Raw genomic sequence first — 24,342 nt, forward strand, 5'->3', positions numbered from 1 at the left:
TCCTGTCTGGGAAGGAGACAATTTTTTTTAATATATGTGAAGTAATTTGATTCAATTTTTTATATTTACCTTATGGAAGTTAGCTGTTTTTACTATTTCCAAGCAGACCTCTTTCCACTTCTCAGGATTGAAATTTCTCGCTTGTCTACCAAGTTTCTGTTGTTTTCTAGGATTTCTCTCCTTCAAGATTTTTTCTGCAGTTTCAAAATCCTGAAAAGTTACTGAAAATGATGCAAAAGTTTAATATTTTTCAAAGGGCATAGAAAATGTGTCATCAAACTTTCCAAAACAGTGTAACAAACGTAATAAAATCTTTAATATACAAATCTGTTAAAAATCAACATTCACACAGCATTATTTTTATAACAATTTAGAAACAGATTAACAAGCACTTGAAAAGTACCTAATGATTTCCCCAATACTTTTTATAGCATTATGTATGAAGATGTTAGCATCATAAAATGTTTTACAAATTTAAGAGCTTCAATGTTAATGTGAAAAAATTAATATTAATGAAATATAATAAAGATACATTTATTTATTTCTTTATTTCCTTAAGTTAAAACATGATTGGATTTCAACAATGATTAGTTACTGTTTGAAATATATATATATATATATATATATATATATATATATATATATATATATATATATATATATATATATAATCACTGGTCAATCATCAATGTCAGTGCAAAGACAAAACCTGCATCAAAGGTCACAAAGCAGCATTCTGGCCAAGCCAGGTACAAAAGATGCTGAATGGAGAGTAATGATTTTGCATTATCTTGATTAACTATCCAAAAAGGAGTGGCAAGGCTTTGAATTAGGCTACTGGATGTTTATTTAACAGATTAATTTTTAATGTTAGCAAGAAAATTAAAAGTATATTGGCACTGGTGCATAGCAGATCAGTGGGCTCTAAAGCTTTGTGGGCAGAAATGATGGTACTTTTGGACCACTATGGTAAATGGCCCTCATGAGAACACCAATACAAAATCTTTCCAATTTTGAGCTGTGAAATTCTTGAAAAATGAGGTCTTCTCATGCACAGATATGATATGATTCATACCAGCAAGTATGCCATACATCCACACATACTATCTAAAAACAGACAAAAATGGCAAATATTCTGATCACTGGCAAAATTTTAAATCCCTTACACACATAATGTAATTCCACTGTTTACTCTCTGAAGGATAACAGGCTGTGATACACTGGCCATACTATACTTTCCAACTATATCAATCCCATGTTACGTCCATGCTTGATGATAAAGCCCCCCACCCCATAAACCTCAACCACAACTACTGTGGTTTAAAAATATTTTGGCCAATATTTACCAAAGAAATATGTTTCTGATAAGAGTATCCCTTATTTTTCGATAAATGGGTTAAAAATTGGCCCCTTAATCTTATGGATTAATATTGTATATTTAAATCCAGCTAACATCATCACTAAAACTTCACACTTCAGATAATCTGGAATGAGTCTAATTACAAAAACAACAAATATTTATCAATTCAAGAATAAAATATGTCCCATTAAAATACATATATAAAAAGCAACGACTCCTAGTCTTCCTTGGGACACACCTGCTTTCTGATACATCATGAACTGCTCTGCTGTGACAAACTGATGATCTCCTACAACAAATTTTTTTGGATACCACTGACTGAATATACTCTTCAAACAGAAAAATTCAAAATCTGGATGTTGTACTGTCTTATCATCCTCTTCATTTGAATAAGTGGCATCATATGAAGTTGGTCTCTCATTTCCAGACTTTACTCTACCAGGCTTCTCTTTTTTTCCATGTCCAACAGTTCCTGAGTTCCCACCTCTCCCATGCCTACCCCTGTGGCCCTGGAATATGTATTTGAAAAATAAACAATGAATGTCACCGGAGTGAGATACCAGAATCATCATCTCCATCAATCAAGAATCAAATATTATAAAGTGATTTGGGGTTAAATTACTATATTCCCTGCCTGCTTTTATGAAATGCCTTCCAAACTGGATCTCTAGACTAACCAAAAGAAGTCCACAGTTACAAAAACATGAAAGGGTCAGGGGTCAATAATGAATGAGGAAAATTTGTATTGCAGTGACTTTAAAATTGTAAAACAAACAAAATTTAATATATCTATCTGAGTTTGTTTGTATCTGATTGTGTATTTGGACCCATAAATAACTTCATATACAGAAGCTACAGGTACAATTGAAACTTGAATTCTACTGCTTAGAGAAAAGCACACAATCCTTATGAACATGTGAGCCCCTAAAAAGCAGATTAATCTAACCCGGTAACCAGATGCATGTCCTGATATGGTTTGCTCTGAATTAGGTCCTCTACTTTCCCCTTTCCCTCCACTTCTTTCATCCCCTCCACTTCTTTCTTCATTAGTGATGACTTGATCTGAAAGATTTTACTTCTAACATATATATATATTCAATACTGAAGGCAATAAGCCCCATCAAGTTTTAAATATTTATTATCATTTTGATAAAATCCACTCCTGAAGCATGTGGAAAAAATGCAAAAAAGAAAGTAAAAAAGGTCATATTTTGTTAACAGTGAAGGTACTGCACAAAGTATCAAGACACTAGTTGGCACAAGAAATATATGTCGCATTGGACCAGCATCAGCCATTTGAGTTTGTCACTGTACAGAATGTAGTGCTAAAGCAATTTGTTACTGAATTTCAATAGCCTGTTGCATTTAAATCAGTTTTATCTGATTTGTAGATGAGAAAGTTGGTAGTGGAGAGGTGGTTAAACTAATTTTAATAGTGCAATACTTAGTTATTGTGAAGCTGACCTTGTCCATATAATGAAAGTTCATCCTCCCATAGGGTGATTTTCTGGAAAATTCCACAATCCTGCCCTATGACCCAGTATATGCTTAGGAGTAATTATTGTTTTAGGTGAATCTAACTATAGCAATAGGTAAGTATTGCATACTAAAATTAGTTTATCCCTTCCCTAAAGAAAATTACATTTTAATATCAGCTTTGCAGTTATGTTGCTATTACTTAGCTGAATTAACCAGTTTTGTGGAAGGCTGATGAACCCTAAAACTTGGGAAAGAAAACCAGGAAATGCTCACCTTTACAGTAGGAGTGTCAGTTACTCTCAGCTGGCATTCTCTTAGATCACTTTTTACCACGAGTATCAACCCTAACGAAAATATGCCTTCAATCTGGTGTGCCAAGGAATGAGGGTAAGAGAAGAAGGAAGTGTACAATCAAAAGAATGGAGCTTTTATCACGTTCTCCAATTATGAGTGAGTTATACAGGCCATGAGGTAGCAATGATATGAACCTAGTGGGCATTGATGTTCATGAATAAATGGTCTCTCTTGATAATGGCCTGATATGCTCTCTCTTGATAGTTGTGGCAATCCACTTCAAAATAATAGAAGCTGAAATATCAGCAGAACTCTCAAAACGGAGGATAGGGCACTTCCTATCCTTGTTTGTCCCATTAAATGCTGTCAAACTAAAACTTAAATCCCTAACAGAGCACAAAAGTATATTAAAAAAGCACAGATATTGCTGACGGTGTCAATCTGTCTACAGAATGGTCATTCAAATGAAAGCTGGGGCTTTTTTAGCTAAAAGGCCTGGATGGGAAAGAAGAGAAACTGACTCATAGTTGGTATTAAACTGCAGAGAGTCTCGTCCTATGGACAGGGCATAAAGCTTGCTCCTATGCCTGACAGTGGCAAGGAAAACTGTTTCATAGGTAAGGTTCTTGAAAGAAATTTTACCCAAATGTTCAAAGAGGGGTTTTATCAAAAACCACAAGGCACAATAGATTGCATCTTGGCATTGAAAATGAGACACTTGTCTCTGAAGCTCAAAATACCTGATTAGTTTGGCAATATCTGAACCTGAACAGATGGTTGGAAGTATTGAAAATCTGAGTGTAAAGTAAAAGGATGCCCTATAGACCTTGATGACTAGCATCAAGTATTTTTTCCCTTCAAAATGTAAGAGAAAATCAGCCACTGCATTCACAGAGGGACAGCTAGGATTAATACATTTCCTACTGCACCAATCACAAAAGATTCCCCAATCATAGACCTTGGATGTAAAGGGTCTCCTGATTTGACCAATACATACCACTTTGCCTGAACACTTCTTTTGTTGGAGAGATCATTTGAGATAAACCAAACATGAAGGTGGAGAAACTGTGGACTCCTGTGAAGGAGACATCTACTGTGGTTTGATAAGAGGTTTTTCCTCTAGGCTAATGTCCTGGTCTGTTCTACATTCAGTGAACCACTATTGTTGAGGACAAAGAGGTCCTATCAAAATGAGTTGAGTAGTGGAGATCCTTAATTTGCTAAGTACTTGTGGGACCTGATAGGTGGGAAGGCTTAAATGAACAGACACTTCAGACTAAAAGCACTACTCAGGCTCTCTAGTAGGAACTGAGGGAAAAGTAAACGTGGAGCTTTTTGCTTAGCACTGTCACAAACAAATCCACCAGTGGTATCCCAAAAGTCTGAACAGGAAGTCTTCTAAGAATTGGTGCAGAAATCATTCCATGAGAACAATCTTCCCCTTTGTTGACAGACAGCAGTGGGATTTGGGAGCATGCACTGGGACTGCAGCTAGACACTGGTCCTGATTTGGCCACCAAATCAGATGATAGTGAAAATCCTGACATAGAGAAATCTGAACAGAGGAGAAACTGGAGAGGGCGCTAATGCACAATTTTTAGGATGTGGAAGCCATGATATAAAGGAAAGTGTGACATTGGAAGATTTCTCCATTCAAGCTAATGCAGGGCTATTGCCTGTGAGGAGAAAAGATTGGGATGTGGAAGTACATATTCTGAAGGTCAAATCAGACCACTTAGACACTGCGCCTTACGGCATTCCTGGCTGAAGCTGTGGTCTCTATCTTGTAAGGTATCTCCTGCACAAATCTGTTTAGAGTGACAAGATTGATAATAAGTAAGACAATGGAAATGTTCAAAGCAGCATCCCTGTGGAGGTGGAGAACATCCGCTAATAAGGTCATGGTCAAAGACTAGACATGTTGAGATGTCTTGGCCATTGCATCCAGTAAGTGCTTAAAGGCAACTGTTCACAGTGTCTGAGATAAGACTGGCATGTGAAGCTATGGTCACCAGTGCCCTAGCTATTGACTCTAAGGCCTCCAATGTCTAGCTAGGGATGAAGGCAGTCATGTAACCAAAAGCATCAAGAGTGGGAGGTATAAGGGGCCAGGCAGGAGAGTGAACATTATAGCTGGAAGGAGATATAAAAAGTCGTAATGTAGATGCAGGTGGGGGCAGACAGACTACTTGCCGACTCATGGACCTTGCATCTAATGTAAACAAGATTATATACCCCTCAACTTGACAAAGGTCACAATTACCAAATTTTCTGGAAATACTCTGTCGACTTAATGGGACATTTCGTTCTGGAAGATTCAAAGGTTAGAATTATGACTGTATCCCAACTAAAACCGAAGTAATGTTAACCATAATAATGATCTGAATATTTAATCTATACACATTGAGAAACATTAGTGATGTATTATGTTGTTTACAAAATAAATGTTGGTCAGGTATTAAATTAACTTGATTTTGGACATAGGTCAAGTACAAAATATCGATATACATAACATATAATAAAAACAGAAATTAAATATGCATAATAAATGAAATACATTTCTACATCTGTGGATATAATGTGAATTTAATAATGTTTATGAAGTAATATCAACAACTGTTTTTCATTTTATTCAGATTACATATTTGCATTCTTTTGATTTTAGGCAAAAACTACTAGGCAAGCATACCACCTAAGACGATCTCTGGGGTGCCAAATAGAAAATGCATTGGCTGAGTGTAAGGCAATGTTTGACAAAGGAATGCATCAATTCTAAGAAAATATTTTTGCTTTGGGAACAATAACGTAGTAGTAGTACTAGTGTTTCCAGCTGACCTTAGCATAGTACAGAATAAATAAAAGAAAACGTTGATGAGTTGCTCCAGGAAACTAAACAAAGAATATACGAACCAGTGTCTGATTAGCTTCTCACTTGTCAAGCTGTCTTTCGAAAAAAGGCTGGTTGAAAATCGGTATTTCTCACAATTCAGTATAAAGATGATATCAGTACTGATTTTAACAGGCCATTTTGAAATAAAATATTATTTCTGTACATATTTGTTTTACCTTTTGCCACATGGTAGAATCTGATGCATGGATAGTCGGCGTTGTTTTCTTTCATGATCTATTCATTTACAATTAAAAATGCGACATTGAGCTACCTTACCACACAAGCCTTGCTCTTAACAATCAAGAAAACCGGTATTAAGCTGTCCATGACAATTTACTGCCCTACTAGTAACTGAAGAAGGTGATAAATCAGCAATTTCCTCAATCAAATCTAAAGCGTTTTCTTTTCTTCTCCTGCAGTAGGCTTAGGCTATATGGAAGAGCCAGTATGGCTACAACATGCTGTGTTCCCAAAGGTAAAAATATTTCTCAAAAATAATTACGCATTTGTGCAACACTCTGTAGTTTATACCTGAAATTCATCAAATATGTTCCAGAAGGAGAAATAATCTGAATGATGCAAACATTCAGTTGATATAAACTGAGTGACAGTTGTTGAGACTACTTGACGAAAATTATTCAAATACCTTAAATGTAAATTAGAGTTTAAAATCTATACTGATTAAATCCAATTCTTAAATAATGTAATGTTACAGTAGCAATTTATAACGTCTTCTTATATACATTTTTAGCGATGGCCAAGATTTTAAATTAAATTACTCAAAACAGCTTAGCCAGGTTCTCGTTGCCAGTGTAAAGGTGAAAATTCAAATTATTAAATTTAAATCGAAAATGCAAAATATTATTTCATTATCGTTACTAACTGAATTCGAAGAATGTTATCAATTTCTTAATTTCCAAGCCAGAATTGTTAAGGATCATCATGCTACTTAGCCAAAAGCCAGATAAGAGTGATCGCTTATTGAATAGATGGACTCTTGATATTATTGCTACTACTGGAGCACACTCTGTCAGGTTTTAAATATTAAATGCAGCGAGATGAGAGGAAGAGAACTAAAGATATTGTGAGGAATGGGATTCCTTCTTTGGGTTAAGGTTATATCTCTTACTCCAACTCATAAGTTTCATCTATAAGTCAATACTATGATCATAAGAGATGAGTGGAAGAGATTAATAACACCTTACCCCCAAAGAAGGCCCAATCCCCCAATTCCCTCCCCAACAATCCATTTCTTTTTAGTTTCTCTTGTCCATCTTTCCTGGGTTTTTTTTTGGTCTACCTGAGTACTCATTTCTTCTGTAACCAGCAGCCCCAGGTCTATATCCTATCTCAAGCATATCTTCATATCTGGAACATTCTGGCTGGGTTTGACCACTCTCCTGAAATAAAAAAATGAATGTCACATGGGTGAAACAGGAAACTTTATCAATCAAGGAGATTTTGCATTCTTTCTGAACCTATTGTATTCCCAGCATGCACGAAACATCTCACCCTAATATGGCTAATAAATTCTCACGGGAACTAGATGAACGAGGCTCTAAGAAGTAGATTGATCATAAAGACAATTTCGCAATTATGATAATAAACCCGAAATATTGTCACATTTCATGTTAATATCTGAAATTGAGTAGAGCAAATTTCAATGAATTTTGGCCAATTTATATTCTTCGATGAAAGTCAACAGTACATTTGAAGCCATGAATGATTATTACTTTTGACTGATGCTTTGGATTGAACATGCTACATGTATGATATCTCCTAGCTTTCCTGTGAGTACATAAAAAAAAATAGAAGAAAATATAGAGACAACATCTCTCATTTTCTGATACTTGCAGTCATGTTGTAAACCTTCATGATGAAATTACTATATTTCCTCCTATAACGGATTCAGATATCAGGTATAAACTTTCCTCTCAGTAACAAGCTGAGTTGATGCTGAACATTTCATCACGAATGAAAACTGCTGAAAACGTATTGGCAACGCGAATGTGTTTGCTTCACCAGGATCATCATATTGACAGGCAAGACTTACAAAATCAAAATAACGATAGGTTAATGCATATGTATGGGAAAATATGAACAATTTTATTTCTCGGATGGATACTGCAAAACCTATTCAGAGAAAACGAGTTCATATTTTCCCATACAAATACAGTTAACCTTTTATTCTATACTCGATTCCTTATTCTACCTAAGGGAAATTATACAAATACACTACAGGAAACAAAGTAATTGAATTATGCTTTATTCCAAAATAATAAATACAAAACCGTAGATTCATCAATACAGAATAACACTATTAATGATCACACTGCGCCACCTAGTGACCTTTGAACTTCATTGCACACTCCATGGCAGTTTAAAAAAGAATGTTGTGAATGAATGCACGTTGATTTTGTTTCTATGTTGATCCAACTCAATTCTACTTTTTTAATTATGGTAGATATGATTATTGGGACATTTTATTGCAGTAAAGAGAATGGAACTCAAAATGGATTTCAGCTGGAACAATAGGCTACTCGAAATTCCAGTACAGTTTTGCTGTGTATCAAGTTTTGCAGGACATGTCGGTCGGATTTGAATGACTAAGAAAGAATATCTTGAGGAAATTTAAGATGCATAAATGTAAGTATATTTATTACCATTCTTATTACCAACTAAAGGAAATATGTTTTCAACATGTCACTTGCATCTCTATGTTGGAGGGACCCCAGCTATGACCTGTATGATACAGTGTGTGTCTTCTATCGCTAGCCTAACAATATATCAAAATAGTTACACAGGGAAAATCGCAAAGCGGCTGTTGTGCAACAGTCCATTAAGCCAGCGGAAAAAATACCCATTTGCCATCCTGGCTTATTGGCTCTGAGGCTCTTAGTTTCCTATAAAAACCTTCAGTTACATTTTTTCTCGAATCTAGTACTTTGACAGACTTGTAAAATGGTGCGTCTCTTATGAACATGCGATAGCCCTTGGTCTCAATACGCTTTTCTATGCTATATTATATAGACCATCGTGAGCACTGGTCATAGTTTGTGAAGAGAATATTCTCCTAAAGAGCTGTTTGAATGATCAGAAGAGTATTTTCAATTACTGCATCTCACGTTTGTTGTTGACATTGCGAATATCACATTCATTCGTTCGCTTGTTTGAAAGTTTCGTTTCTGACTCAGTGAATTCATCCACATGGTTAACTTGATCATCTGTACATTCAAACGGATGAAACAGCTTGTTTAGTTCATTCACAAACAAATATAATAAACCAAAATCTAAAGCATCTGCTACATGTATGTACATGGATTGTTTACAGAGTAGTTCCTAATACACTAAACTATTTGAGGCACATGCTTCGTGAACGTGCGTGCAATATCAAGGTGTTCAGTGTCGTGGAATACTGCACAATTCTGACAAGGTAAAGTTAGTGGAGACAAAAATTAGCATATAATAAATTATCATTGTCCATGCATTTTCAAAACCATGGCTATACACGGCATTCAGTTTAGCATATAAAAATGGCTAAACAAAAATCATTAACACCGGCTTTAAAACTGAAACTTAAAGGTTGTAAAGCATATACATCTTATTAAGAAATCCTAACGAGGCTGTCTTTTCTTTCATTTTAATATGAACATCTGGAATGTTATCTTAGATAAAATATCAGCCTTAAACACTTATCATGTTTCAGGACAAATACAGATCTATAACAGGAACTATAAAGGCACAACCCTTAGAAACAGCAATGATTATGACGATAACGATTCTTCAGACAAAAGAAATGTAAATTTCAAAAGGCAAATTTACACCACTAGTCTATTATATGTACTAAATGTCACAGCGCTATCATAACCAGTTCTGGAGCTTTGCCCCTGAACGAAAGTGCAGATAATGCATGGTGGATGACAATTAAATGGAGAAAACATTCAAATATTCAAATCAAAGAGCTGTGAATGATGTATCATATATAAAACTTAATAAATTTGAAAGTATTAACAATAATGAAAACGGAGGACTAAAAATACCTAAGCAAACAGCTACATAGTTATTAAATATACCAAATATTTTCCCCAGAAACAAAAGTGTAGATAACGGACGAATGGACGGACAAAAAACACAAATTTTAACCAGAACAATTGGAAATCACATGCAATGCATAGCACAGTTTTTCTTTTAAAAGTCGTGCTTACTAAACAGTAATCTCCTCTAAACACTCAATACGCAGTTATACTTTGCTAAATTGTCACCCTTAAACCCAGCTTCCTGTGCCAACTGGTCATATCTTTAGTACCCATTGTGGTCCTACCAGTGCTAATCAGCACTCCATTTACTGCCTTTTATATGCTGGTAGTTTCTTTTTAAATGAAAACTTTTATCTTGTGTTGTCTTCATTACTGGATGCAAAATATTAGGATATCTATCTTAACAGCATCGCTTTCATTTACGTTTTCGGCATCAACAGAGTCATATTTCGTTGGCAATGGTGTCGTCATTTTTGGTTAGCTCTTGAGTTTGAAAAACGTAACAAAAATATATTCCTCTGATTTTTCCAACTTGTCATCCTTTCTAAAAATGTGAGATGTGTATACCTTAAGATAGGTTTAAAAAACAACGATTTTCTTTATTTTAAAATCAGAATAATAGGGGTGATTTGGATCTGAGATTGTAAAGCAAGAGCTAGATATTTTATCTTCCTGAATATCAGTTGTCAATTATATAAAAAAAAACGAGGTTTAAAACCTTGAAATTGTTTATAGTTCAAAATTTCATAAGTGTACCTTAGAAACAAGTCATTCCTACTCCATGAAAGTTCGTTTCTGTATTTCATGGAGAGTTAAAGATAATGTACATTTTGCAATCTTATGTTACGTCTTTAGGCTCGAAAAAATAGTAACACAAGAAAAAGTGAAAACAGCAAGCTTTGAAAAATATAATTAATAACTTATTTCCCTGGAAAAATACTGTAAAAATTAAAAACAAAGTATGAGAACTTACAGTTTCCAGAATTAAATCCAAAAATAATACAATAATAATCCACGAATAGAACTTTTGAAGTCCTAATATTGAAATGTTCTAATGATTCCATGTTCAAGTCCCGACGAAGAATCCAAGATGGAAAGTGTTGAAACATAATAATTAATCCTCTGGTCTTGGAAATCCAAATACAATTTTCAAGAAAGGTCCTTGTTCAAGAGCTATGTGTGAATATAATAATATTTCCAGAAAAACGAATTAAACTAATAATCTGAAGAAACTTAATGAATAACTCAAAAACTCAAAACTTCAAATGCTGCTCACAAAAGAAGAAAACAACTTGACATCAAGTTTTTAAAAGCCTGGAATTTGAAATCTCTCTCTCTCTATCTCTCTCTCTCTCTAAACACCACTATTAATACTAAGTATTTCACAATTTCAGAAATGCCTAATTGCAAAATAGAGGATGACGTGATCATGTTTACATGTAAAATCACATAGCTCCTGTATGTCCTTGACAAGAACCAATCATTTTACTCCTAGAAAAAGTTGTTTACTTGACCCTCAATCAAGGCCAGGAACTAAGTCAAAAATAGAAACAAGTGTTTCTATTATTCGCTAAGAAAAAAATCAGGTCAAGCTGACTTTTCTCGAAAATATCAAATTACTAGTTTAAACAAAATTACGTTACATTGACATGTAAAGAAAATAAAAAGACTCCAAAACCCACAAACAATCAAATCAAATCAAACACAACTTAAATCAAATATATGTAACAGCAACTTCAAATACATTTCCCCAGAATACTGAAACAATCATCAGCTGCCTGCTTCAGACAGCATATAAGCTTTCAGATGGTGATAAAACTAAATTCAATCAAAACTGGTGCTTCAAACACGACTGAGTGGAACGTTTTTGGCGGAAAGGATGCACGAGAGACAAAATGTTCCCTAGAATAACCATGTTTTTTTTTCACTTGATGATAGGGATAGATCAAAATAGACAGGAAGCAAAACATAGTCAACTATGTTCCTAACAACAGAAAGTCCTTGTAGAATATTTGCTAACAGTGAGAAATTAAAAAATCAGTATTTCAGTGGCGTTATTATCTCAGCATACCTCATTCTGGTAGTCTGTCAGTTCAATGTTACAAATGGTATATAATAATCATGCTAATTGTACTAGTACGATATATCTTCCTATGTTCACCTCAACTTGGTCAGTTAAAGCATCGTCATCATTCCCATAGTTACAAGCCAGCATTGTCCTATCCACTGGTACTGAGGCTGGAAAGAACAGGATATAAATGTTAATAAATTCATTTACAGTCAACAATCACAACGAAAACGATCAAGTCATCAATTTGCAGATATTGTTTGTACTGATACATTTTCTATGTGGAACGAACATGTGTCTACAAGAACAATTGTAAGAAAACCATAGATTCTTAGATATTCATGCATTAGAGTTCTGAATGTCCATCTCTGTATGTGTCTGTGTGCGTCTGTACGATACTTAATTAGATTATGTATTATAACATTTAAAGTGAATAAGAATATTTTTCCTTCACTCTAGTTCCTGAGCGGCAACGCTAGTCTCTAGCCGGTGGTGTCATGAAATATACACAAACACTGGTGCCCAGTACATGTTGACCCTGTGACTGGATACCGGGTGGTGACGGACACACAACTCTGATCTGTAGAAAGATCCATCGTCAGGTCGTAAAGACCTGGATCGTTGCTTGTCCCTAATTGGATGGTTCGTTCCTGTCGCCAAAAAGCGTTTTATGGTGCTGACAAGGTGCTTTTCATCCCTTACAGAAGGATGCAACTCTCACAATGCCTTAAATGGATGGAGAACATGCAACTCGTCTCTCACACACAGGTGTGCGACTCACTCTGCAGCAGCTGATATTCCCCCTTGCGACGAGAACCATGGTCCTTATTCATCTCCAAATAGACCTGTCTTGATTTGATCCCCGAGGGATTCCATCATGGATACCATAACGAACTTTCTTAGGAGGGGCCCGATGAGTCTCCAAAGAGACTGATCCAGTACTGCTGAGAGCCCTAAGTGATTCAGCAATGAATCCTTTGCCAGCTTCTTTGGGAGGGATCCTATGGGCCTTATGAATCTCCAAGAGAATAGTCCATGCCTGATCTGAACCTCAAGGGGCTAAGTAGCCATCCTTTCAAAACTCCCATTGGAAAAACCCAATGTGCCATTAAGTGTTTCCACAGAAATTTCTTTTGGGTTCTGCTGTATATCTTTACCTGGTTTTGGTCTACCTGGGTACAGATTTCTTCTGTAACCAAAAGCCCCAGGTTTAACTCCTTTCTTACACATCTTTTTATTCCTAGAATCTGACTGGGTTTGATCGTTCTCCTGGAACATAAATTAGCAATAAAAACGAATGTCACATAGGTGAAGCAGGACACTTTTAACCTATTTCATGAAGGAGGTTTTGCCTTCTTTCTTAACGTACTGTACTACCAGTATGCATGAAAGATTGCACACTAATGTGGCTATTAAATTCTCATTTGAACAATATGAAAGAGGCACTATTTTGGAGTTTGATCTAAAGTCACCACATTGACGGGTAAGGACAAAGGTATTCTTGCAACTATGATAAAAAACCTGAAATATTATTACATTTCAAATTAATATCTGAAAATGATTAGAGTTAATTTGAATGAATTTCGACAAAGTTATATTCTTAGACAAAAGTCAACCGTACACTTGAAGACATGAAAGACTTGCTTTTGAACGATGCTCGCTACATTCAACATACTAGACGCATGATATCTTCCAGATTTTGTGTGAGTGCATGGAAACATAAAAACATAACATTCTGTCTCCAGTGAAGTTTTCTTCACCTGATAAAACGTATATATCAAAACAGACACATAGCAGATGCCATTAAGTGTTTCCACAGAAATTTCTTTTGGGTTCTGCTGTATATCTTTACCTGGTTTTGGTCTACCTGGGTACAGATTTCTTCTGTAACCAACAGCCCCAGGTCTATCTCCTTTGTCACGCATATCTTCATTTCTAGAAGCTGACTGTGTTTGATTATGCTCCTGGAACATAAATTTTGAGTAAAAACGTATGTTACATGGGCGAAACAGGAAACTTTTAACCTATATCCATCAAGGAGGTTTTGCTTTCTTTTTTAACGTACTGTATTCCCAGCATGCATGAAAGATCTCGTCCTCATGTGGCTAATAAATTCTCAGGGGAAATATGTGAAAGAGGCCCTAGGTGGTAGGCTGATCGAAAAGTCAATCGACGATACACTGATTGGTAAGGACAATTATATTCTTGCAAATATGATAATAAACCTGAAATATTGTCACATTTTATATTAATACCTGAAACTGAGTCGACCAAATTGAATGAATTTCGGACAATTTATATTCATAGACGAAAGTCATTGGTAAAAGACTGTTACTTTTGAGCGATTTCCTGAGGGTTTCTAAACATCATTACATAACATTCTGTCTCCAATGGGTGTGTTTTACATGATGACAGGGATGTACCAAAATAGACACGAAGCAAATGACTAGACGTTTCTTGCAACATAAAATCCTTGAAATTATTTGCATACACTGAGAAATTGACAGATCAATCCCTCACCTTATCTCGTTTACGCTAGTCTATTGATACAATGTTACAAATTATACATGTTAATGCTGTTAATTGCATTATAGTATCTTCCTATGTTCACCTCAGCCTGGCCATTTAAAGCATCGTCATCGTTCGCATCGTTCCCAGCTTGTAGTTTCTTGTCCACTGGTATTGAGGCTGGAAAGATCAAGATATATTTGTTAATAAATTCATTTACTGTCCATAATCACCAATAAAAACCATAATGTGCATTTCAACATATGTTGTTTGTACTGATACTTTTATGTCGCACAAAACGTTTCTACAGTTATTTATAAGAAAACCATAAATTCTTGGATATTCATACAGTTGAGTTATATTTGCCTATATGTGTGCGTGTGTGTGTGTATGTGTGAGAGAGAGAGGGAGAGAGAGAGAGAGAGAGAGAGAGAGATTAAATGATGCATAGTAACTTTTAAAATAAAGAGGAATATTTTTCCTTGTGTCCTTTTCCGTTGTTAATGTGATTTCATTGTTGCCAATTTCTTAGTTGAATATTTTCCAAAACAAAATTCTTTGTGATTAATCAAATGTGATTTTTTATATGTAAATGCGCGTTGCATACACCAAATGCGTTCGAATAAGAGCTTTATATAATTGCAGACCTGGTTTTCTTGTTGTTAAAAAACACCTTCTAAACAACCACTTAATCACTGCGTAACTGTTATTGAGTTTTAATACAAATCTATGCATCTAAACATAAAGGCTTTATTAAACAAACCTCCCTGATTCGTTTCTTCTTATTAAGTTACCACTTTTATATGACCACTATCTTTCTAACTCCATCTATATGAATAATTAGACTATTCAATATGCATCATTTATGATTGATCGGTGTTGAATCTTATTCCAAACGCCAAAATGTAGCAGAGTAAATCGATGTAAATATACAAAACAAATAACACGGACCTCCATATATTGTATTATGATGTGCCCCTCTTGACATGTACACAAATAATTCACTAGAAAAATAATTACCAAAACATTTACCAATTCTGGACATTCAAGAATTGATCCATATAATAACCTTTATATCGATTTCATATCTTTACCGTGATGAACAGTACCAAATTAATTTCAAGGTAGTTCAGTTGCTTTTCTATGAAGAACAGAACTAAATGATTTTCTATGAAGAATAGTAATAAATGATTTTCTATGAAGAACAGTACTAAATGAGTATCTGTGAAGAATAGTAACAAATGATTTTCTATGAAGAATATTATCCAATTATTTTCCATTAAGAACAGTACAAAATGATTTTCTGTGAAGAATAGTATCAAATTTCCATGATGAATAGTACCAAATTATTTTCCATGAAGAACAGTACTAAATGATTTTCCATGAAGAATAGTACCACAGTATTTTCCATGAAGAACAGTACTAAATGATTTTCTATGAAGAACAGTACTAGATGATTTTCTATGAAGAACAGTACTAAATTATTTTCCATGAAGAATAGTACTAAATGATTTTCCATGAAGAACAGTACTAAATGAATTTCTATGAAAAATAGTACCAAATTATTTTCCATGAAGAACAGTACTAAATGATTTTCTCTGAAGGACAGTACTAAATGATTTTCTATGAAAAACATTACAAAATAATTTTCTATGAAGAATATTATCCAATTATTTTCCATGAAGAACAGTACTAAATGATTTTCTGTGAAGAATAGTATCAAATTTCCATGAAGAATAGTACCAAATTATTTTCCATGAAGAACAGTACTAAATAATTTTCCATGAAGAATAGTACCACATTATTTTCCATGAAGAACATTACTAAATGATTTTCTATAAAGAACATTACTAAATGATTTTCTATGAAGAACAGTACTAAACGATTTTCTATGAAGACCAGTACTAAATGATTTTCTATGAAGAATAGTACTAAATGATTTTTTATGAAGAACAGTACTAAATGACTTTCCATGAAGAATAGTACCAAATTATTTTCCATGCAGAACAGTACTAAATGATTTTCTATGAAGAACAGTACAAAATGATTTTCTATGAAGCACAGTACTAAATGATTTTCTCTGAAGAACATTACAAAATGATTTCTATAAAGAATAGTATCAGATGCTTCTTGATGAGTACAGTATGAAATGCTTTTCCATTATGAACAGTATCAGATGTTCTTTTTTCCGTGAAGAGTGTGCGTGATTAGGATTTTTAACGTAGCTTTAACAATTTTTCAGTCATATCGCTATGATATGTGCAGTTGAGAGTGATGTCTAGGAATAGGCCATCAAGCCGCAGACATGTAGCATGATGTATCACCCAGTCACATCACCAGGCTGACCAATCCTAACACTAACCTCTTAATGCCGAGCGCCTAGCGAGGCAGCTGTTAGAACTATTTTTAAGTCTTTGGTATGACTTGGCCGCAGTTCCAACCCATGACCTCTTGCTTCTGAGGCGGATGCTTTAACCACTAGGCCACTGGAGCGGTCTCCGTGAAGAACTGTACCATACAATTTACCATGAATATCAGTATCAAATTCTTTTTGATGAGGATCAATATAAAATACTTTTCCATGAAGAATAATATAAAATGCTACTGCATCAATCTTTAGCCCCATATGAAATATTAATCCAGGTCTATTTGTAACCCCTTAGGCACAAAATGATAAAAACAACTCAAAATCGAAAATGTACTGCATATAATAATGTCTCTCTTTTTATTTCAAAAGTTTTTTCCGACCGCAACATAGTCTCTTTTTGTCATCCGTATGTATCTAAATTATTCAAATGAAATGGTAGATTCTAATGTGCTTTTAGCCATTATGGATTGCCATATGTCTCCATCTATTATTATCTCGATAACAATTCACGATCTGGTGGCGATGGGTGATACTAAATGCACCTGTCTCTATAATTTGCTCATGGAGTGGCTAAGTGGGAGAGGGAGATGAGGCTGAAACAGGTAAAGTATGTCTGCAGGATATTGGTATTCTGGGAGCATGAAAAACGCTTCCAAATAAAAACGTTGTTAACAGTATCACACCGTTTATAAGAGTTATAGATATTATGAACTATTGAAAATGCTTATGATATATCCTTGATACAGATATAACGAAAAATCTTGACAGTTATTCACATCTTGATCTATACATAACAAAGACACACCCCCCCGCAACGTACTATCTGGGAAACTGCTAGTGACAGTGATTGGTGATCTCTGCAATCTCTTCCATATAACAATTTATAAACAACTCATCACAGGTCCACGTTGTAAGAATATTCTCCTCCTGTTCGCCTCTACCCCCAATATTTCAGTGTCACTGATTCAATTGGCGATGACGTATACAGTTATATATATAGATGACAGAAACTAAATCCATCCCCCATCAGAAATAAAACATATGTTTAGAATATTAAATGCAGCCTACTAGCAGCCAATCCAACAGTGACAGCTGTCCTATATTTTTCTTCAATACCAGGAGTGGTTCAAGACCAGTTTTGGACAGGGTACCTTACTTGCAATACACTGTTTCGACATTACGTATTAGAGTTTACAAGAATATGCCTGAGACTCAGAGAACATAGAGAATACAATGTTGATAGAAAAGCCTTCAGAAACAGAAAAATACTCTGCTACAACACAAAACTGATGTACGATGAAGACCTTCAGGACATGTTGGTTTTTCAGAATTACCATCCACATACAACACTTGTAAAGTTTTGAAAATAACTATTGAAACCTCCACCATTAATACTGGCCGCCATGTATAGCCTATCGTGTGCTGAAAAATGGCGTTAAACCCTACAACAACAACAACAAAAACTATTGAAATGCTAAATACTATTCTGTGTGCCCTGCGTCATACACTATTACATCATTACCATCATGGAGTTGGTGATGGAAGAGAAGAGGTATTAATATTCGTTTACCGCAAAGAGATGGCTACTTATTACTGCTCAGGTATCCATGGTTACACACAAAGTATAAACTAAAAAACATGGTACATACTATTATCACGTTGCTCATCTGCTTGACCTACATGATGTCAACACAGTGTATATAAATTGCTTCGCACAAAGCGGCCTATTTTTTCAAATAGTCACTAAAGTACTGGACCTATACCAAATAGCACTGCCATGCCGATATGTGCAGTGTGTTTTAAAACAACATTTTCCACAAAATGGTGCATTACAAGTCTAGAGAGCTACGACAGTTGCCCATATCGCCCGCTCTTATGCGATGACCATTTGGACAGGGTTAATTTCCTTGCTGGAACGGTTAGCTTGGCAATGAAAACTGGTAACTGTATTGCTGATATCAAAATATTCTATTAAAGAAAAACATAAATCATATGCCCAGTTAGGATTAATGAACTAAATACAAATTCATCGAAATCATTGTCATATTCACAAAGCTTCTTTATTTGAGTGCAAAGTGAGAGAAAAAAATTTGAATAATCATGAAAAAGATTTACACAAAGTGTTTAGACCAATGCATCATCAATATATATGTGTGTTCTTTAACGACATATCAGTCAAATCCTGTTTATATAGTACAGACTTTAAGTTCAGTGCGAGAAAGGTAAAGGAAACAAGAAGAGATAAAATCTTCTGGTTTCTTGTAAGGAGAACACATTGGACACAACAACTGTGACTCTACTATATTGTATAACCTTCGGTGGTATCAGCTATTTCCCCAATCTGAGGTCTGCTGATTTGTGGATTCTGATAGCTGTTGATCACTCTGCTATGACGCTGGGTTTTGATCATCATGAAATATTCAAGATGACTAGAAGGACACTGATGTTGACCTTGCTGCTGTTGTAAATGCTCCAGAAGTTAACCTTATCTTTCATATCGGCATTATCAGAAACCAAAGTAATGTAACCAAAAATATTATTCTTACACTAATAATCGACAGCATCCATAAAAACATTACCAAGATCTGAGACAAGAAAATATGAAAAGATAAGGCGGTTAATAATGTATTTTGTGAAAGATTCACACAACAAAAATATACAGTGTACTAGATTTATAAGAGTAGATTCATTTTTACTGTATTTCGTGTGCAAAAACATTGTCCTATATCAGTTCTAGGTGTCATTGTCAAATCTTGCGTCAGTGACCGGTGGCAATATCTTCTTGGCACATTGATAATGACATTCTATTTTATATGTAATTTTAAATGATAACCTAGCTTACAACGAAATATTTTATGAGACACTAGACGGTACAGCAATGACAAGCTCACTTGCATTTCTGGCCTGGTAATAATGAAACTATTCATTTTGGAGATTTCTGCACAAAGGTACCGACTGCAGGAAACTTTACATTTGAAACATCATTTTCTACTGGATGATGATGAATATAAAGCTCAAAAGTGTTATGATTTCCATGCCTTCAGTTCCCAGTTCAGGAAGTGTAATCCTAAGGGCTAAACAATATAAAACTCTTTCTATTATGTCTTTAAAATGTCATTGAATTTGTCCTCACATAGTGGAGTTTCCTCCATCTTTAGTCCCTTAAGACTATGTGACCTCAAGGCCACTGAGAGACTTAATCGAACTATTAAAATTGTGCCATGGCTGTAAAACAATTTAAATTTAATGGGAAGTAAAACACTCTCTAATTGGAGAAAATTAAAGCCAAACTTTTATTGAATTTCCCAGTCTCACGTTAGCTTTTATGAATAAGACACGTTGTGGCTTACATAATTATAGGTAGCATCAAGAAATCAAATGTGCTAAGGATCATCAACCTACCTAAGACGAAGTCAGACAAGAGTGATTTCTCTTTGATTAGAGGGACTGGTTCTAAATCCTCCACATATTACAGTTACTACTGGAGCAGATATGATAAGATAAGATAAGATAAGAATTCTTTATTTCAGACTACAAAGTCCATACCTCTAAATTAAAATATAATTATAAAGTAAAGACATTGTAAACATAAAAGAACATATATATCATGCATACAAGTATACAGATACATATACAACAATTAATTGTGCCATGCATTGTTAAGAATGAAATTAAATGGCACATTTAAAGAGGAATTTGTTCCATCTACTAATAATATGAGAATTTAAATGAATGTCATAGTTCCAAAGAGATTTCAGTATACAGTTCTTACTATTAGATATTCTTGTCATCATTGAGAAAACATACTTCTCATTACTTCATCAAAACTGAATACATTATGATTTACAAACATGTTGGAGGCACTTTTCCACCTAGGAATACCTAATAGAAAACGAAGACTATTATTATAACCAATAACTAGTTTTCTTTTCATACATTCACTAAAGTTTGTCCACAGAGGAGCACAATACATCGTGCAGCAATAAGAGTTGAATAATCTAATTTTGATATTCAATGAACAATTCTTAAATTTACGTAGAAGCATGTTTGTTCGAGTACACAAAAATCGGCAATGTCTCATCATATCTTCATTATCCGACCGATTGGATTTCAAAATATGACACAAATAGGTATAACTGTTGACATATGTAAGAGCATTACCATTAAGATGTACAGGAGGAGGAGATGGTAATTTGAAAGAAGTTGGCTGAAAGACCATGCATATTGATTTTTTTTGTATTATAGATGTAATCATTCTCAAATGCGTATTGTTCACATACCTTTAATAATTTCCTTAAACCTGTGATAGAAGGACTTATGAATGACATATAATCAGCAAAACTAAAATTGTTAAGAAACAACGCTTTTGGTGGCAGACGTAACCCCACGTAACACTGACCGAGCTTACGATTTAACTCATCTATCTATCTATCTATCTATCTATATATATATATATATATATATATATATATATATATATATATATATATATATATATATATATATATATATATAAATAACAAAGGGGAAAGAATACCCCCTGCCTCAACCCATTGTTTACATGGAAAGCGCTGGATATTACATTTCCCCATCGTACACAGTACAACTGTTTGGCATACCAGTTAACTAAAGTATGAACTATGTATACAAGTATTTTAATATCAATCAACTTTTTAAAGAGTGTCCAGTGATTGACCCTATCAAATACCTTGCTAGCGTCTAAAAAGCATGCAAGCACTGGGCTGCCATGTTCTACATAATAGCTAACAGTTTCCTCAGAGGCATATATGCATAAATCTGTTGAATGCTGCTTTTTAAAAGCAAACTGATTATCAGAGATTGTGAATTCACATCTTTGCAGTATGATGCATTGAAATATTTCTAAAATAATAGTCGTAAGAGCTATAGGTATGTAGTTATTTTTGTCCGAAAGGTTACCAATTTTGCTCTTTAGTAGTGGTATAATTGTAACTTTTGTGAAATCATCTGGTGCAAAGTGATTCACAAACATGCACTGAAATAAAATCATCAATAGCACATGAAGTTTAGTATCTGAAAATTTAAAAGGTTCCACATATAAAAAATCTGATCCTGGACATTTACCACCTTTTTCTCTTGTAATTGCACTTTGGATCTCAGATACTGTGATTACCTCAATACGAACAGAAGGGGTATTCAATGCTGAAAGCACATGCTTCTTATTCGATTCATTTTAACACTATTGAGTAAGTCTTCAAAATGATTTTTCCAAATGTTGCATATAGTATTCTGACCATGGACAATGCAGATTGGTAGTTAATTGGAAGTTGTCGTAGTATTTTGTTTAACTTGCTTCCAGAATTCAAGTTGGTCGACTTTTTCAAATTTTTGTGCTAGCGAGTTTGCTCTATGTTTTACTTCCTCCTTCTTACATATTCTAAGAGCATACTAAAATTGTACTCTTGTTTTGCACATTTGGTTAATGAGATGGCTGTGACGAGGTTTACCGTTATCAAGCCACATAAGGTAAGCATTTCGTGCAAATTCATGTAGTTCTTGACACAGTCATTCCAGCCTGGCATAACCCGGTGACCGCGTTTGGATTTACTAGTCAAGTTATTACCAGAGTTCGACAAAGCTTTTACTATATCAGTGTATAATCCATTTATCTGTTTCATATGCACCTGGTTAGTGCAGCCGTGTCATTACAGATCGCAACACAATGTGGGATCTCAATCTTGCTTAATAAGAATGCAGATGTCTGAGTATAATTCAGTTTTTCATCAGAAGTAAGGTCTGATCAATTGATGTTGTATTTCAAGTTTAAGAGTTCACTGGGGCATGAATCAAATCTGGGACGTAGATCAGTCTTAATTGTCATTAAAGTAGGACAATGGTCGGACCCTACTAGGGTGTGAATTATTCTCATATCACTTACATCGGAATGAACAGGCTGTGTAGAGACAAAATGATCCAACCAAGACACTGTAATGTGCGAATCACTGATGTAAGTAAAATATTTTGTGTGGTCTACTATTAGTTTTAAGTCCGATATGATATAACCAGATTCGTCACAAAATAGGCGAAGTTCATCTAGAAAGGCAGTGGATGTGAGCGTATTAGCATTCCAATCTCCTACTACATAAGCATTTAGAGTATTAGCATTTTCTACAATAGAATTAATTTTGCCCAAATAATCTACAAATTCCCCAAAATTTTCCACAAGATCATAAGATAAATAGATATTAACAAAAAGCAAAGAGGAATCCCCTGTATGGATAGTAATACCGATTAATCTGGGATCATCGAGGTGTTGTACTTCTATAATACTTGCGAGAGATCTACGGTAAAGTACCCCGACACCTCCGTAAGGTCTATCTGTATGAATATCGTTAAAAGATTTGATCGGCGATTCCCCTGATCCATAGAACTCGTCGTGTACGGATGAGAGACAGTCTAACTCAATGTCGAGAAGCCACAATTTTTGTAAGAAACAAATATCAGAACTATCCAATAAAGTTCTTACATTTTGCGTAAATTATCCATTATGTATATTTGAGTCCAATTTGTGAATATGATGGTTCAAATCCGACTTTGATAATAGTCTCTAACTAACGAATTTCTTGGCTACGCATCCACGTTCATCATCGCATTGTGCGTAGGGTTATCAGATGTGATTTTGAAGTTGACATAGGTATTAATTTTCGTTTGCAGTTTTTCCACCTGGGTGGGCTTAACTCCAGAGTAATGCTCAATATGCGAGGAAATGTCGGATTCCTGCGTTTCGAGGGCAAGTCTTGTCATGAATATGCATCGCTGTCGCACTGAACGCACTGTACGCAAATTTGAAGACGCTGCCTTTCCAATGATAACACTTCCATGCCTTCTTGGAAACTGGTGTATGGATTAGACATTCGTAAACTTATTAAGCCGTCATTAATGCAGATTTGTGCGCGATGTTTTATGTGGAAATGCTGCCATACAGAGGTCATTGTTCCTCAGAGAACTTGCGACTTGAGCAAAAGTTTTATCGTTTTCCAAATCCTCGTCTTAGGCACTGGTGTCTTCTGAACATGCGACCATTTTTAACGCAGTTGTGCTGTGGTTTAATTCACCGTCATCTGATTTATTATTATAATGGATTTATGCTGTTGTGTCCCATAAAGCAGAGCAGGTCTTGTTTGCACTTGCTCGAGTCTCGTTGCTGTTTGAGTCCGTGCATTGCATACCTTCGTGTGTGCTACTAGTAACTGTTCTTTCTTTTGGACGACTGGGTTCAGCGTATTCCTCGTTGACCTACATGGCTGACTTTTCCGCTCATGATTTGTTGTACTGTAGCCTCGGTTTGCAGATGAATTC

At 34.9% G+C, this 24,342-nt stretch overlaps 1 protein-coding gene across 1 annotated transcript in view; it reads right to left on the reverse strand.

Moving 5' to 3' along the window:
• The window catches only part of LOC149806359 (uncharacterized), a 105,799-nt gene that overhangs the window by 73,549 nt on the left and 7,908 nt on the right, over positions 1-24,342 (reverse strand). The window contains exons 4-10 of the mRNA XM_089951279.1: positions 14,740-14,816; positions 13,981-14,092; positions 12,222-12,298; positions 7,324-7,423; positions 2,307-2,422; positions 1,599-1,869; positions 70-221 (exon numbers count right to left, since the gene is read on the reverse strand). Of these exons, the coding sequence (XP_089807405.1) occupies positions 70-221; positions 1,599-1,869; positions 2,307-2,422; positions 7,324-7,423; positions 12,222-12,298; positions 13,981-14,092; positions 14,740-14,816 (905 nt within the window). The remainder of the gene's footprint in view (positions 1-69; positions 222-1,598; positions 1,870-2,306; positions 2,423-7,323; positions 7,424-12,221; positions 12,299-13,980; positions 14,093-14,739; positions 14,817-24,342) is intronic.

This window comes from Sinohyriopsis cumingii, chromosome 1, assembly GCF_028554795.1.
Source record: "Sinohyriopsis cumingii isolate HCF-2022 chromosome 1, ASM2855479v2, whole genome shotgun sequence".
Taxonomy (NCBI): domain Eukaryota; kingdom Metazoa; phylum Mollusca; class Bivalvia; order Unionida; family Unionidae; genus Sinohyriopsis; species Sinohyriopsis cumingii.